At 47.2% G+C, this 16,714-nt stretch overlaps 1 protein-coding gene across 4 annotated transcripts in view; it reads left to right on the top strand.

Annotated features, from left to right (window-relative positions):
- PRKG1 (protein kinase cGMP-dependent 1) overlaps positions 1–16,714 on the top strand; it is a 377,420-nt gene that overhangs the window by 252,506 nt on the left and 108,200 nt on the right. For all 4 annotated transcript variants that reach the window (XM_051799629.1, XM_051799628.1, XM_051799630.1 and 1 more), the window contains one exon: positions 8,219–8,282. In XM_051799629.1, the coding sequence (XP_051655589.1) occupies positions 8,219–8,282 (64 nt within the window). The remainder of the gene's footprint in view (positions 1–8,218; positions 8,283–16,714) is intronic.

The following is a 16,714-nucleotide window of genomic DNA, read 5'->3' as shown; positions in this document are numbered from 1 at the left end:
GAAGGGATGGGAGCAGTGCTGGGAGAAATCTCAGTATTACACAGAATCCCAGAACAGGTCAGGCTGGAAGGGTCCACAGTGGGCATCTGGTGCCACCTCCCTGCTCCAGCAGGGCCAGCCCAGAGCACAGGGCACAGGAGTGTGTCCAGACAGCTCTGGAATAGCCCCAGGGAGGACACTCCACCCCCTCTCTGCTCTCTCTTCAGGGCTGGGTCACTGCCCAGCCAACAAGTTCTTCCTCCTGTCCAGCTGGAACTTCCTGGCCATCAGTTCCTGCCCGTTCCTCTTGTGCCATTGCTGGGCCCCCCGAGCAGAGCCTGCTCCATCCTCTGCCCCCTCCCTGCAGCCCCTCCAGCCATGGCTGAGGGCCCCTCTCAGGCTCTGCTCTGGAGGCTGAACAGCCCCAGCTCCCTCAGCCTTTGCTGCTCCCAGAGCTGCTCCAGCCCTTGGGCATCTCCTCTGGCCCCACTCCAGGAGCTCCCTGTCTCCTTCAGGTCCCTTTGGTTTGGCGGGCGCTGGAAGAAGTTTCCGGGGAGAACAGGAAACACTTGTGATTCATCTGATCTTAAAAACATTCACAGCCCCTTTTTCTTTTGTATAAATGTAATTACGAAGACAGAAAATTATGGTAATCTTTGTAATCCATTGGTTTAATGGGGCTGGTTGAAGGGAGGGGAGCAGCATTCCAGCAGCAAACAGCTCCCTGCCTGGGAAATAGTGTTGTCAGGGGCTTGGTGAAAAGGAGATTATTGTGACAATTTGCTGTCAGGAACGGCGGAGATCTGTGAGAGACAACACGCCTGCCTTCAATTGGGCCTGGAGATGCCCAATTTGGGGGAGTGGGACAGAGCAGGACATGCATGCAAATGCCACTTGTCACTTCTTTCCACTCCCGGGGTATTCACTGCGTTGATCAGTGTTTGAGGATCCCTTTGGGGGCACAGCCTGAGTCTCTCACAAAGGGCTTTGGTTCTCCAGGCACCTTGTGTGAGGTGATGGGCTGTGTTGCAGTTGTAGTTTTAGTCTACAAGGCTGGGCTGGACAGGGCTTGGAGCAACCTGGGCTAGTGGGAGGTGTCCCTGCCCGTGGCAGGGGGTGGCACTGGATGGGCTTGAAGGTCCCTTCCAACCCAAACCATTCTGGGATTCTGGGATTCAGTCAAGATGCCAAAATCAGGCTTGGAGCACCCACTCTGGGTCTGAAGGGTGAGGGTTCATTTCCCATGAAACCCCCCCAGAGAACGGGGAAAAAATGCTGGAGAGAAACCCTTTGGCAGCAAACTGTTTTGAAGAGGTGATTACATGGCAAGCCAAGCACAATTTAATTTCAGCTGGATTGTGAAAGCAGGAGCATAGAAACAAATGTGTTCAGGGTTGGGGGGGCTTTGAGCAACAGCCTTTATCTTTAATCACCTCTATATTTGTATCAAAATAGGTATGTTTGTATCAAAAATAGTGTGGGCACAGGCCCAGGGCAGTGCCCACACTGCTGGGTCAGGCTCTACTCCTAGGGAACAAGGGACAGGAGGAGAGGGAACGGCCTCCAGCTGTGCCAGGGGAGGCTCAGGTTGGCCAGGAGGAGGAATTTCTCCCTGGAAAGGGTGGTGAGGCCTTGGCAGGGGCTGCCCAGGGAGGTTTGGAGTGCCCATCCCTGGAGGTGTCCCAGGAAGGCCTGGCCGTGGCACTCAGTGCTCTGGGCTGGGGGACAAGGTGGGGGTTGATCACAGGGTCTTCTCCAACCTCAGTGATTGTGGGATTCTGTGATACAGTAATGTTGGAACAGACAGGGGAGATGGAAGGTACAGAAGCTTTACTTCAGAACTGCAGGTATAATTTGATTTGCAAATATGAAGAAATACCAACTGCTAGAGCAGAGATTGTCCCATAACAGACTCCAGGGATCAAAGCAGGTGTAGTTTCCCTCCCTGAGGAGGCACAGGAGCAGCACTGCTGGGAGTGTGAATCCTCTGCCTTGAGATGAGTAACCAGAACTGTGCCTGCTTGAAGTTTAGTGATGTTTCCAGAGTAGTTGCTGCTGCTGAGTTTTTGTAGCTCTTTGGGAGCAATTGTCCTTTTCAGGATGAATCATCCTGAATGAATTCATCTACAATGGGAGAAGGGGTTCATATACCTGCTAATTTCTCTGCCTCCCTCTCATCCTGACAAGCAACAATTGAATTTTTCTGTGAAATTGTACAATCTCCCCCGTGAGTGACAAATGAGATGCAGTGGGAGGGCCGTGTCTGATAATGAACCTTGTCAGGGATTGACAGGAGCCAGGGAAAATAATACTCTGGAGTTTTGTGCAGCCTGTTGAACACAAACAGAGCCTGGGCTGGAATAGGGTGCCTGGAATGCTCAAAACCCATGTAGATGTGGTGCCTGGGGACATGGTTTCCTGGTGGACATGGCAGTGTTGGACTTGATGATCTTGGAGGGCTTTTCCACCTTAATGATTCCAGGGTGTGCCACCAAATTGTTTTGGGGATATTTCGCATTCCCCGCAGGGAAAACCCGGAGTTTTGGCCTCAGGATGTCAGCAGAGCCTTCATCCCTTTGCACCCTTGTTATCCTTTCTCATCGGAAGGAAAAATGCCACCCTTGGCACTTGCTTTACTTGGAGGGAAAAGATCAGTTCAGTTGTTTCCTGTGTCTCTCCATTTTCCTGTGTGTAGCAGCACTTTGGATATAACCAGTTACCTGAAAACAAACTCACCACAACCCCCTTTCAGGAGTTTATTTACCAGAGTAAGGGCTGTGTAATGAGGGGCAGAGCTTTCAAACTGGAGCTGTAACATTTTCACCCTCTCCACAGTGAATAACTGTGAATTGTTTTAATGCTTGGATGGCTTTAGCACAGCAGAAAAGTCGTCTGCAACACCTGCAGAGCAAATCTGTTCTCCCTTCCTCAGAGCTGTGTTGCATGAGCTGATTCGAAGGCCAGGGATGAGTGTAAATAAAGGGAGTGTGAGTGGCTGTGACCCTCCATCTCCATTTCTCCTGATTCTCTAATATTGTTTAAGCTGTGCCCAGTTCTGGGCCCTCGACAGGAGAGACCCGGAGGGGCTGGAGCGTGTGCAGGGAAGGGAACGGAGCTGGGAAGGGGCTGGAGCAGCAGGAGGGGCTGAGGGAGCTGGGGGGGCTCAGCCTGGAGAAAAGGAGGCTCAGGGGGGACCTTCTGGCTCTGCAAGTCCCTGACAGGAGGGGGGAGCCGGGGGGGGTCGGGCTCTGCTGCCAGGGAACAAGGGACAGGAGGAGAGGGAACGGCCTCCAGCTGTGCCAGGGGAGGCTCAGGTTGGCCAGGAGGAGGAATTTGTTGCTGGAAAGGGTGGTGAGGCCTTGGCAGGGGCTGCCCAGGGAGGTTTGGAGTGCCCATCCCTGGAGGTGTCCCAGGAAGGCCTGGCCGTGGCACTCAGTGCTCTGGGCTGGGGGACAAGGTGGGCATCGGGCACAGGGGGGACTCGGTGACCTTGGAGGGCTTTTCCAACCTCAATGATTCCATGAATTTTAGCAAAGCACGTGTGAAATGGCTACAGGAAGCCCAGCCTTGACTTCCAATTCCACGTGTGACAGGGTAAGGATTGAGTTTTTTAAGAAATAACCACACTTTTTCTCAACTTACGTTCTTCCATGTCTGCTGTGGTGGTACCGCGTCGGAAAAAACCCAGCACTTGATCTTTCAAAGAATAAATGTTTGCATTTTCTCCCCCCAAGCTGCTCCAGGGCAGTCCCTGGCTGATCTCAGCACTCAGGGATTGCTGCAAAACAGAGAGGCAGGTCTTGCTGTGCCTCTGCTCTCTGCATTCCTGCCTTGGATCAGGATTTATTCCAAAATCAGCTTTTTTTTCGCTCTCTTTGCCTGGATTAACATGGCTGGGACAGGATCTGCCCCCTAAGATAGAAATTTGGTCTAGGAGCAATAATTGTCATTGTTGCTGCTGTTTTTTCTTTTGAAACTTGTCTTCTACAAGATCCCACATCCCTGGAAGTGTCCAAGGCCAGGTTGGACGGGGCTTGGAGCAACCTGGGCTAGTGGGAGTTGTCCCTGCCCATGGCAGGGAGTGGAACTGGATGAGCTTTAAGGTTCCTCCAGATCCAAACCATTCCAGGATTCTGTGATCCTCTGGTGCAACACGTCCCACCCAGCACAAGAAGGCAAAAAGAAAACAACATGAAAGATTGCACAGTGAGTTTTGGTAAAGTTTATCAAGAAGGCTGTAAACACATTTCTTGGTTATTTTTTTTTCCAAGGTCAGGGGTCCCTTCCTACCACAGCTGGGTGACCAGTGGGCACCTGCCTGTACAGCTTGAGTTTTTCCTAGCACCTTTTTTTGGTGGATTTCTTCAATTAGGCAGCAGCTTGTGCTGCAGAAGGTTCAGCCTCAGTTCTTTCAGAGTGGAGAGACAGAGCTGTTGGGGCCTCCCAGACCTGGGGAGCAAAGACACGAGCATTTTTCAGCCTTCACTCCAGTTGGGTGCCAAAACTCAGTTTGGAGTTTTAGGGAACTCAGACAGGCTTAATTTCCTTCTACTGCCATGTTTTGAGTTTTGAGCTGTGCATTCCCAGCTGGCCCAAGGCAGGGAACAGCAGCAACAACTGCATTTGTTGGGGTGCCAGCCAGGAGTAAAAGAGAAAGGTTTTGTTCCAGAGTTAACCCAGGAGGATCATCTGCGTGGAGCTGGATGAACACTCTCAATGAACAGCCTTCCAAAGTTTGGGAGACACATCTTGGAATGGATTTAGGAAGTGAATAGTTGCTTTTGTGTTGGGCTGAGGGAAGAAGAGCCAAGAACCCTGTGGAGTTTTCCTGTGTGTCAGAAGACAAATGTCCTGTCACAGTGTTGGCAGCTCTGCCACCGAGTGGCTTTTAGGCTGAAATCCAGCCCTTGGGGCACAGCCAGGACTGCTTGGAAGCCCTTGCTGGTTTTGTACAGGAGTAATCCCATGGGATGGATCACAGGGATGAACCAAAGCCCTGCTAACGGGGGATGATCTTCTCCCTGGGTGACTGCACATCCCCAGGGATGGAACCCAGCCTTTCCCACCTCTTTGGGGTGGGCACATCCTTGCTTTTGTACCAGGACAGAGACTCACCGGGGATGTTTTAGCACAGCTGCTTTCCCAGAGTTTGGCAGCTGGTGTTGGGCACATTGAGCTCTCTGGGAAAAGGTGTCGCGTTCGGAGCCGGCCGGAATAGCTGCAGACTCCAAACAATTCCCCACGGTCCCTCCCCAGGAATAGGGACTGTCAGCCCCTACAGTGTTCCACAGCTGAGGAGTGTGGAACACAGCCAGCAAAAGTCACTTCTCCTCACCAGCAGGAGCTGCTCCTCCTTCCCCTGTCAGAGCCCAGGGGGAAGCAGGGAAGGGAGACTGGAGAAGGTGCAGGGCTGCTCCTCATCCTGTCACCTCGTGGCAGTCCCACAGCTTTTCTGCTCCAGCATTGGGATGGTTGTGGATTAAAATAATCAGCTTTATTGGCACTTGGGGTTAAAACTCAATTTCCTAAAGTTAGGGATATGCTTTGCCTCATTGTGCCTCTGGAGCTGCTGTCCCTGCCTAGAGGAGGTGACAGGGATGTTTTAAGATCTTCATTGTTGACGAGGTTTAAGGAGCAGTTGGAGAGGAACTTCTTGGAAAACTCTGGGTTTACTTGATGCTGTTTTGTTTGGCAAAACAGTCACTTCTTGATGAGCTGGAGCTGCATTTGCTGTGATTTCTTCTACCATAAATAATGAATGCATTGAGCCCAGTGTTTGCTTTTCTATATGTTCAGGCTTTTTCACAGATCTCACACAGCTGTAGAAAACGAAATACAATTTTTTGCACCTCTTGCTGTGCTGATCAGAGATTTCCTTGGAGTTTTCTGCTCCCCTTTGCCTCCCTAACATGTGTTTTCCCACTTGGAGCAATTTGCAGCTCAGCTGTTTTGCTCTAAGCTCTCCCTTGAGAGCTGAGGCTCCACTTTCCTTTCAGTGCAAGTACCCACATGGAAATAACCTTCAAAACACTCATTTTTGTATTCAACTCTTTCAATCATACAGGCAGGTTTGGGAGGAAATCAAGGATCTGTTTGATGAATCCATTTAATATTGTCCTGCAGAGAGCAGAGGTGTGTTTTTATTGACCTGGAGAATCGAGTCCTGTAAGGCCTTTTCTTATGAGACTCAAATATTTGGCTGCATTGTCACTTCTGGCTGTTCAGGAGGATATTGGCCCATCATAAACCTGGGATATTAATGGGGTAATTCCCTGATATGCTGTAGCTGGAGTTTGTTTTCTCAACAAGCTGATTTTCCCATTCCCTGCTCTGTTGCTGAGTTTAAGTTGTAATCTCTTCTCGTGGTAAAATTTGGAATTTGTTTAGAGCTCACGGGCTATTTCCCTGGTTTTTATGGACTTGGTCTATAGTGGATGTCTCCCACTACCCTCCCCTGGATTGCATAATTATCCATAAAAAAATACTCCCTCAATTTGGGAGTGTAATGGTGCAACCACGGTAAAATCCATCCCCTTTTCCAATACAATTGTCTTCTCCCATAAGTTTATTCCTCATTTGGGAATGCTGGAATTGGTATAATGAACCTTCATTTTATACTTAGGCCCAAACATCACATAATTCCTTTTCAGTGCTTCCTGTCTGTCTGCTGTTGTTGTGGTTTGGACCTGTGTGTTTCCAGCAATAAAAGTGCCCTTCCTGAGGAAAAAAAAAGGTGTTACTGAGAGGATGAAAAGTCCTATTTTTCTGCATTTATTTGGCCAGGTCTCTCTTGTTAGCATTACATAGATTCAGCTGAAGCTACTTTTTTTAATAAAAAGGAGGCAAATAGTCCCAGAATAATTTAGGTTGGAAAAGATCATTGATTCCATAGGTTCCCTCAACTTCCAGGGATGGGCCATCCACCTTTTCTCTGGGCAATGGTATATTTTGGGTTCTATTTACCACTCAGAAGGAAATGCTTCCAGCAGCTCCCTTGGCACCTCATTATCCACATTCCTGGAATCAGCCCGGAGCACTGGGAATGTCAGACCAACACTGGGAGCACAGGACTGTGTTCACACCAGGTAGTGGAGTGTGGGGAAGCAACTCCCGAGCAAACTGTTCTTGGAAACAGCTCTACTCTCTACTCTTTCATGTGGGTGTGTTGTTAATTAGTCTGTGGAGGACAAGTGGTTTTAATTAAAGCAGGTGCAGTGCTGTTTTCCTGCCTCTGGAATGAATGTCGTGTCTGGGTCTCGCTCAGCACCACTTGGGAATATTGATGAACAGCAGGTTTTTAGGGGAAGCAGGGAGACAGAAACCAGGGCTGTTGCAGAATCCCAGGCTGGGGGAGGTTGGGAAGGGCCATCTGGAAGTCACCTGGCTCAGCCCCCCGTTCAGGTTGCTGGTTTCTCAGGATTGTGTCCACCTGGCTTCTGAATATCTCCAAGGAGGACAATTCCCAGCCTTGCTGGGTGGGCTGTAAGGCAGTGCAGATACAGCTTTAAGGTCAGGGTCCTTGCTGGAGGTTTGGAGACCTGATTCCCTATCCCTCTTCCTGCTCCAGACTGAATTCCACCTTATTCTGGTGGCCCTGGGTCAGTGGGCTCCTTGTTGCTGCATCACCCTCTTGTTCCAGCCAGCAGGTCCAGCCTGGCCCTGTGCTGAGGGCAGTGCTGCCAAACAAGGGGAAAAGGTGCCTTTTTGGCAAAAGAAAACCAGCAAAGTCGAGTTTAAACCCCCCAGTGAAGTCTTCAGTACCTCCTGGAGTGGTTGGGTGCTGGTCTGTTGGTGCCCCGTGTCCCTGGCAGCTCCGTCTTTCCCGTGTCCGTGTGTGGTTTCCAGCTTTTCCCCGGAGCTGGTCGGAGCTGACCTTCTCTGCCCTCTTTTCATGTTGGATTTCACTGCTGGTGGGCTGGAAGCAGACCAGGAAAGCTGTGCCCAGCCATAGGTGTGAGTGAGCAGGCCTGTGGTGCAGATGGATTCCGGAGGATCCGGGGTGGATTCTTGGTTGGTCCCAGCTTTACAGGTGGTTCCCCAGAGGTTTCACTGCAAGTGGTCTCCCGTTATCCCAAAATACATCTTGCTGGAAAGGGATCACATTTCCACTGTTTGCTGCTTTTCTTGTTCAGCCCCAGAGGATGAGGGCAAAATATCCCTGGAAGAGAGAGGAGAGGTGCAGCTGGAATTCTGTCCTGTCTAAAGGGATCCATTAACCGAGGTTTCTCTTCTGTTGCAGCGTTCCCACATTCCAGAGCCTTCCCGAGGAGATACTCAGTAAGCTTGCAGATGTCCTTGAAGAGGTAAGTGCTTTTAATATTGAGACTTTGAGAGTCCAGAACCTTCCAGTGGCAATATCCAGGCTCTGTTGTTCCCCAAGCACAGCTTCCCAGTTGTGCTCCCAGTTGTGGTTGACTTTTCCAAGCACGTTGAGATCATGAGAGGAACTGTTTGAAAAATCAATCCAGTTTGGAAAAGGGTTTATATTTTTTTTAAAAAATTGAATTTTGATCAGGTTGGGGAGTGAAAGAATCACTTCCCGTGGTGCCCAAAAGGGAAACAACCTTCTCCAGCCCTTGGTTCAGTGGTGGGGACAAGAGGGGAATGTGCAAACAGCATTTCCTTCCAAATTTGATGTTAGAGGGCAGTTTAAAGGAGGTGTCATGGAAAAGGTGCTTTGGGAAGAGTTACAGCAGAGAGGGGAGTGGTCTGGATGGAGCTGGGCTTTGCCTACCTGGGGTCTCATTAATGTCAGGCTTTTACAAAGTCTTGACATAAAACAAACCCGAAGAAACCACCCACAAAACAACAACAAAAAGAGCACCCAAAACACCAAGCAAAAAAAAAACCTGAAACCCACAAGAAACCCCTTTCACCCTGCCCAAAAACCCCAAGTTGTCCTGTGAGTGAAAAAGGACAGCACAGTCCTGGGGTGGCACTGCAGGCACTTTGCTGCCAACGGGGGAGTTGATTTAAATTCCTTTTTTCCGAGTGTTGTTCCCTCTCTGCCTTTTCCTTCAGTGTTCAGATCAATCCTGTGGCTCCAGCAAACCAGCTGCTTGTCCCAGGGAATAATTGCATGTTCCTAGATAAGCTTTATCCCCTTTCCTGCTGGAAAAAGGAATGTGGAGTGGATCTGCCAGGAATTCCATTTGCCTATCTCCAAACCCCCTTCCCAGCCACAACCACAGCTTTGTTTCCTTGGATCACATAACCAGCATTAAGCTCCTTATCGAGAGCTAAGGAAGGGAATCGAGGCAATAAAACTTCTGCAGGGACATTTAAAGTTTTATGGAAGAGAGGGAAAAAAATGTCTTAATAAATGTCCATGTAGAAATGAGGCACAAAAGTAGGGATAACTCTGGCCCCTGAGGGTGGGTGGTGTGGAAAAGGAGGCTGGTTATCCCAGTCTGGCCCGGGATACAGCTCCCAGTTTCCTACTTGGAATCAGCCTTTTTGTCCTCTCTGAGTTGGTCTTTGATTTAAGGGACCCTGTTTTACATAAGAGAAAATCACTCTCTGATCTGTATGTTTACATTTAGATGTTCTATAACACAGAAATGTGCACAATATATAGATATATAGGTAAATATACCACAATGCACTAAATATCTGCTATGCTACACTAAATATATACTATAATACCCTAAATATAGTGTATATAAACACTAAATATAGTATATATTTAGTGTATTATAATCTATATTTAGTGTATTATGTGCTATAATATATAGTGTATTATAGTGTATTATATATAATGTACTATATATAGTGTATTATATACTATTATATATAGTGTATTATATACTATAATATATTAAATATATATTATAATACCCTAAATATATACTATAATACACTAAATAATATATATACACAGTAAATATAGTTATATTTAGTGTATCATAGTCTATATTTAGTGTATTGTGTACTATAATACACTAAATAATATATCTAGACACTAAATATAGATATATTTAGTGTATTATAGTCTATATTTAGGGTATTAGGTACTATAATATATAGTGTGTTATATATAGTATACTATATATAGTGTATATATACTATAATATATATTATATATATACTATATATAGTGTATTATATGCTGTAATACACCAAATATAGACTAAAATACACTAATTATATACTATCATATAATAATTTTATACTATATATCCTCTGCATGTCTATATACTATATAGCTTCATTATATAGAGATCTATATATCATATATAAATACACTATAATACTACTACATATACTATATATAATCTATCTTTATATACTGTATGTACTTTATATACTGTATATAAATACCTATTATACATAAATATTTATCTATATACTGCATATAATCAGATAAATATAGTACTGCTACCATCACTTTGTATTTAACATGATTTGTATCCAACACTGGAACGAAACAGCAATAACTTTATTTTATCTTCTCTAATAACTTGATTTTATCTTCTCTAATAACTTGATTTTATCTCCTCTGTCGCTGCAACAAGGATTTGCATAAAAGTGATTGATTTGGCACAGTTTTAGGCGGGGGGGGGGAAACAAAAAGCTCAGTGTCAAGATTTCCTGCAGTTTTCCTTTTGATCCAGTGCTGTGGGTAAAGCAGCACTTCTGTCCTAAGCTTCTCAAAGCATTCTAAGAAATGTTGAGCAAAATCCTACAGCAGGGAAGAAAAAAAAGGTGGTTCAGTCGCCTGTTGTCCAAATCACACTTGGGAATGGCATTAAAAAGGCAGCAGGGAGGGGAAAAAGGTCAGTGTTTTATAAGATAATTTCATTTCTACAATTGGTGGGAATGCAACACGTCCCTTGGATGACTCGGGCATTCACAGAACCTGGGGGAATTTCCCCTGCTCCTGCTGTGGCTTCTGAGTTGTGGAGATCACTCCCAATGAGGAAATTTCCTTGGATTTATAGACATGAGAGTAGAAACAAGTGTCTTGGGTTGAGTTTTAGCACATTCCCCCCCATCTCTGACGTGCTGAGGGTGTGCCAAGGAATGTCCCAGGAACTGGCTTTCCAGGGCCACCACTGCCCCTGTTCCCAGCCCCTTGCTCAGGGTTCTCCAGCTGCAGATCTTTGTGGTTGCACCATCTCAAAGCAGCTTTAGTTGCACCTTTAGCCTCAGGATTTGGGAATTCTGTTACAGTTTTTAATGATTGAAGGACCATTTAGGTTGGAAAAGAGCTCCAAGATCATCCAGTCCAGCTGTTGCCCAGCAGTGCCAAGCCCAGCACTGGCCCAGTGCTTTGGAACACCCCCAGGGATGGGAACTCCACCATATCCCTGGGCAGCCCCTTCCAAGGCTTTACAGCCCTTTCCATGAGGAAATTTTCCCTAATATCCAACCTAAACCTTCCCTGGTACAACTTGAGGCCGTTTCTTCCCGTCCTGTCACTTGGGAGAAGGGATTGACCCCCACCTGGCTCCACCCTCCTTTCAATAGGCTGCACCTCTGCCCCAGTCCCAGGATTTGGGAATCACTATTATACCCCTGTGTGGCTTTTCCCAGCAACCAAATGAAACCCTTCTATCTCCTCCTATTGCATTTTTTTTAATTATATTGATATTTTAGTGCCTTGTTTAGACTTCATTTTTGGTTTACATGGGTTTTGGTAGCTCAGTGTCTTAAGGAGATGGGTGTAGAACAGTTCTCTCAAATCATTTGCTGGGAAGTTCCTCTGATATTCACCCAAATTAGGTAGTAGGACAAGAAAAAAGGTGGAAATTGGAGGATGTGGAGGCAAAATAAATGCAGGAGTTTGTGGTCAGTGCTGCCTCCCCTTCACATACAGTGGGAAGGAGGGGCTGTTTGGGGAGGTAGGGAACAAAGGGTTAATGGTGCTTGTGTTGTGCAAGAGATGAAAGACCCAAATCCATCAGTTATTCCATCCGGGAACAGTTTTCATCCTCATTTTTTCAATAGCGTGTCATGGAATTGCAGAATGGCTTGGGTTGGAAGGGACATTAAAGTCCATCTCATTCCACCCCCTGCCATGGGCAGGGACACCTTCCACCAGCCCAGGTTGCTCCAACCTGGCCTTGGACACTTGCAGGGATCCAGGGGCAGCCACAGCTTCTCTGGGCAACCTGTGCCAGGGCCTCCCCACCCTCACAGGGAACAATTCCTTCCCAATATCCCATCTCTCCCTGCCCTCTGGCAGTGGGAAGCCATTCCCTGTGTCCTGTCCCTCCATCCCTTGTCCCCAGTCCCTCTCCAGCTCTCCTGCAGCCCCTTTAGGCCCTGGAAGGGGCTCTCAGGTGTTCCTGGATCCTTCTCTTCTCCAGGTGAACCCCCCCAGCTCTCCCAGCCTGGCTCCAGAGCAGAGGGGCTCCAGCCCTTGGAGCAGCTCCGTGTCCCCTCCAGACTCACTCCAGCAGCTCCACATCCCTCTGAAGTTGGGAGCCCCAGATATGATAATCAGAGATTTCCAAGTTTTGTAGTTCCAAATCCACAGGAGGGGTTGGAATTAAGGTCTCGTTGGCATTTTCGGCTCCGGCGTTTTCTAAATCCCGTGTACTCGGTGTTCCTTTGCTGTCTGGGATTTAATGTGCTAATCCATGGAGGATGCTCCACGTGTGAATCTGAGCAGTCTGAGCGGCAGGAAGCGAAAAATGCGGTTGGATTTGGTTACCAAAATCCTGGAGGTTTTTCTTTGTGTGTGGATAATGTCAAATCCCAACTACGTCAAACGGATTCGTCTCGTGGGTTGTGTGTCCAGGGCACGAGGGAGCTTTGATATTTTTAGATATATATATATATTTTGCTGCTTTATGTAAAGAAAATAAGTGTTCCAGGCCAGGTTGGACAGGTCTTGGAGCAATCTGGGCTAGTGGAAGGTGTCCCTGCCCATGACAGGGGTGGGATGAGGTGGGTTTGAAGGTCCCTTCCAACCCAAGCCTCTCTGGGATTCCCTGATAGTCCTTTGTGACACATTGCAAATATGTCATATTTATATATCTTTGTTGCAAGGTAAAATAGATATTCAAATATAATATAAACATGGCTAATTGCCCTAAATGAAGCTGCAAACCACTTCATTAACTAGTCCTAGGTTTTCCTGGCTGTGACTGGAAAGTGGTTCTGGTTTGGTTCGGGAATGCATTAGAGCCCTGGGACTGCCATTCCCATGTCTCCCAGCATGCATTTTGGGAATTATTTCTCTAGAAGCTTTAATACTCCAACATTTTTATTCAGTTGAATGCCCTACTATGGTCCAAGTGCCAGTGATGTGCTTCCTCCAGTCCCAGGCAGCTCGGAGTTGGCTCCGTCCCGTGGATGATCACGGGCAAGCGGCTCTGCCAAACTGTGTGAGGGAAGAGAAAAGTGCTAAATGCCTCAGGCAGGTGATGCCAGGGCTCAAAACTGTCTTCTTGCAGCTCTGGCTGCTGCAGAGCACATTTTGGGAGCGTGAGCTCCAGGTGCTGAAAGCTGGGATCACAGCTCCTGTCCACAGCCACGTCGGGAGCGCCGGGATTTATGTGGGGAGCGTTCCTTGCCAGGCTTGTCCTTTCTCCTCTTCTGTTTGTTTCTTCTCCCAATTAAAGAGTGGATTTAATAAGGCACAAATGGCAAAAAGAAAAGCAAAATTCCTCTCTGTTGCTCGTGGTGCTCCTGGTGGGAAGTGGGGAATCTGGAGGAGATTTTGTGGCATAATTCCAACCCTGTGCAGGCAGAGCCATTGTGTCCTTGCCATGCCAGCCTTAAAGATCCCAGCCATCCTTCTTGCTCCACAGTGGGAATTAGTATGGAGCAGAAGTTCTTGGGATGCCTCTGTTTAATAACCATCCTTCTTGCTCCACGCTGGCAAATTAGTATGGATCAGAAGGTCTTGGGATGCCTCTGTTTAATTAGCAGAGAGTGAATACAGTCCTCCTTTTATCAGGATTCTGTGGCAACAGTGAATAGAACAGGAAAAAATGTGTAAAATTAATTAGCTTTCAGTATAATTAGTATTTTTTAGGCCTATTAGGACTGAGGGTCGCTCTTGGATAAAGGAAACCTTTATCCAAGGTGTCTGGTCCATCCTGCAGGTCCTGCCAGGACAAGGTGCTCAGCAGCAGCTGTTGATTTGCTGTGGAGCTCCAAACCAGATCTGAGGGAAAATTCGAAGTAAACAGGGAAGAGCAAAAGGTTTTGGTTGGGAAAAAATATTTTTATTTTATTATTGATCTCTTGTTCCTTAAAGGAAGCATCTGGGGTGTATTTACTGATGGAACTGGGACAACAAAACAGTTTCAGTCATGGTGGATTTGATCACAGAGGGACAAAATTTTCACTTGAGTTGTACTCCTATTAATTTTTCAAGTGATATCAATGAAAACACAGCTTTAGTTTTACAGGTGTTCCAGAAAAAAAAGCTTTTTGGGCCCACCACAAAAAAAAAATGACAAAAAGCATTAGGAAATGAAATGCAGTTGGAAAAACTGCAGTGCAGGAGTCCAGTGAAGGACTTGGATGCAGAAGCTGCTGCAGCACTTGGATTGGGATAAAAGGTGTTGCTTGGAGATGAGTTTTCCTTTTGATTTTCCTTAATGTGGGCACTGACCACTTAAAGGCAATTACAAATGAGCTCCTGCTTGTGTCCTCACAAGACAGGAGTTCAGCATTCCCTGGTCCCTGCAGAGAGTGGCCATCCTGGCATTCTTCTGCAGGGCTGGCAAAGGAGCAGGGTTAATTCCCAGCAGGAGTTAATAGGTCTCTAACAATAAATTTTAGAGGCTTGGTTTGGTGGAGGAAAGCTTTGTGGGATGATTTGTGGGGTCTCTGAGCTTATGGGCTCAGAGCAAGACCGACCAGGAGATCCCGAGCTCTTCATGCAGGGAGGGAAGAAATCATTAAAAAATCATTGCCTGGTGAAGTCCCTTCTAAGTAAACTCAAAATTCCATTGGGGGAATGGTTCAGGCTGACTGGAACATAACCTTTTGTTTGGGTTTGAGGCTGTTACTTCATTTGAAAGGGACTTGAAGGATGAGAGGACAAGTTGTCTGTTACAATCAGAATTTGCAACCAAGCTGAATAAGCAATTTAATTCTTCCATCCTACCGAAAAAATGCATGTTATTTCTTCCCATATCCCACCTATCCCTGCCTTCTGGCAGTGGGAAGCCATTCCCTGTGTCCTGTCCCTCCATCCCTTGTCCCCAGTCCCTCTCCAGCTCTCCTGGAGCCCCTTTAGGCCCTGGAAGGGGCTCTCAGGTCTCCCTGGATCCTTCTCTTCTCCAGGGGAACCCCCCCAGCTCTCCCAGCCTGGCTCCAGAGCAGAGGGGCTCCAGCCCTGGCAGCATCTCCATGGCCTCCTGGATTCACTCCAGCAGCTCCACATCCCAGGACTGGGCACAGCACTGCAGGAGCAGAGAGGGAGAAAATCTCTATTGCCATTTCTTCCCATTTGACTTAATATCAAACCCTCTTTTTTTCCCAATAAAATCCCTCTGATGAACACATGGGAAGCCATTTCCTGGAGTTCCACCCACTCAGCACGTGGAGCAACTTCAGGTCTTCTCCTGGCTGGACCTGTTGGGTGTTTGTCCCCTTCCTGAGAAGTGGATTTGGCAGAAGCCAAAGGCTCCTCGTGGCAGACAATGTTCTGTTTTTAACTGAGGTGGATGAACTGAATTTTGAAATCTCTCAAGAAGTAGCTTCCATTTAGGCTGAAAATCCCAGTGGCTTCAGAGGGATCTTTTTCCTGAGGCTTTCCACGGGGAGCTGGATTCCTCTGGAGACAGGGGAAATGTTATTATTTAATTTGCTGTCAGAAGTCCCCCTGCCCTTTTCTCTGGGCTGATTTCCAAATCCTGAACACAGGATCTGGCTTGTTGGTTTTCTTTCCAGTGCATATTGTCAAATCCCCTGAAGCTGGGTCTGAGCATCCCAGCTGGAGAATTCTATCTCCTCCAGCTTCTGAAGCACGTGGATTAATGGAAATCTCCACGAGAATCCCAAAGGATGCTCAGAAGGGTGGGAGTTTGGGGTTTCAAAGAGAGATTTTCTCAGCTTCTAGTGCAGCACAGTGACTTGCTGTGCACTGTGGAGCCACCAGAAGCTGTAGCTGCTGGGAAGCCTCAGAAGTCCAGGATGTGGAGCTGCTGGAGTGAATCCAGGAGGCCATGGAGATGCTGCCAGGGCTGGAGCCCCTCTGCTCTGGAGCCAGGCTGGGAGAGCTGGGGGGGTTCACCTGGAGAAGAGAAGGCTCCAGGGAGAGCTGACTGCCCCTTGCAGGGCCTAAAGGGACATGGTCACCAGCAGGACACATGGCAAATCCACCTCGTGGGCCAGTTCAGCAGGACAGGAGAAAACCTTCCCCAAATGCTGCTTCCTTCAGTATTTCCTGTTATTAGTTTGTTTTTATTATTTTTGGGGGTGGATGTCAAAGCTTTTCACTGATAAGATGGTGAGTTTTAAAGCTGCCACACTTGCCAGGGTTATGCAGGTGTTTGGGTTTAAATGTTTGCTGGATTAAACCCAGCTCTGCCCTATCTGGAAGATATTTTTATGCTCTTTAATCGGATTCTTCAGCCAGGCTGTCACAGCTCTGAAAGAAAGGAGCAAAATACATTTATTTATTTTTTTTGTTGATCATCTTAGATATTTTCCAGGGTTTCACAGATACGGAAAGAAAAGATTTCAGTAAATCCACAGTTTATTATTTGCACTGGTAGATTTGCAGACTATTAGAAACACAAGATGGATATGTGGGGTTTTTTATAGC

This window comes from Manacus candei, unplaced genomic scaffold, assembly GCF_025592945.1.
Source record: "Manacus candei isolate 608988 ecotype Guabito, Panama unplaced genomic scaffold, ASM2559294v1 h1tg000050l, whole genome shotgun sequence".
NCBI lineage: Eukaryota > Metazoa > Chordata > Aves > Passeriformes > Pipridae > Manacus > Manacus candei.
The sequence above is the reverse complement of the archived record's forward strand: the minus strand, read 5'-3'. Positions and strand labels throughout refer to the sequence as shown.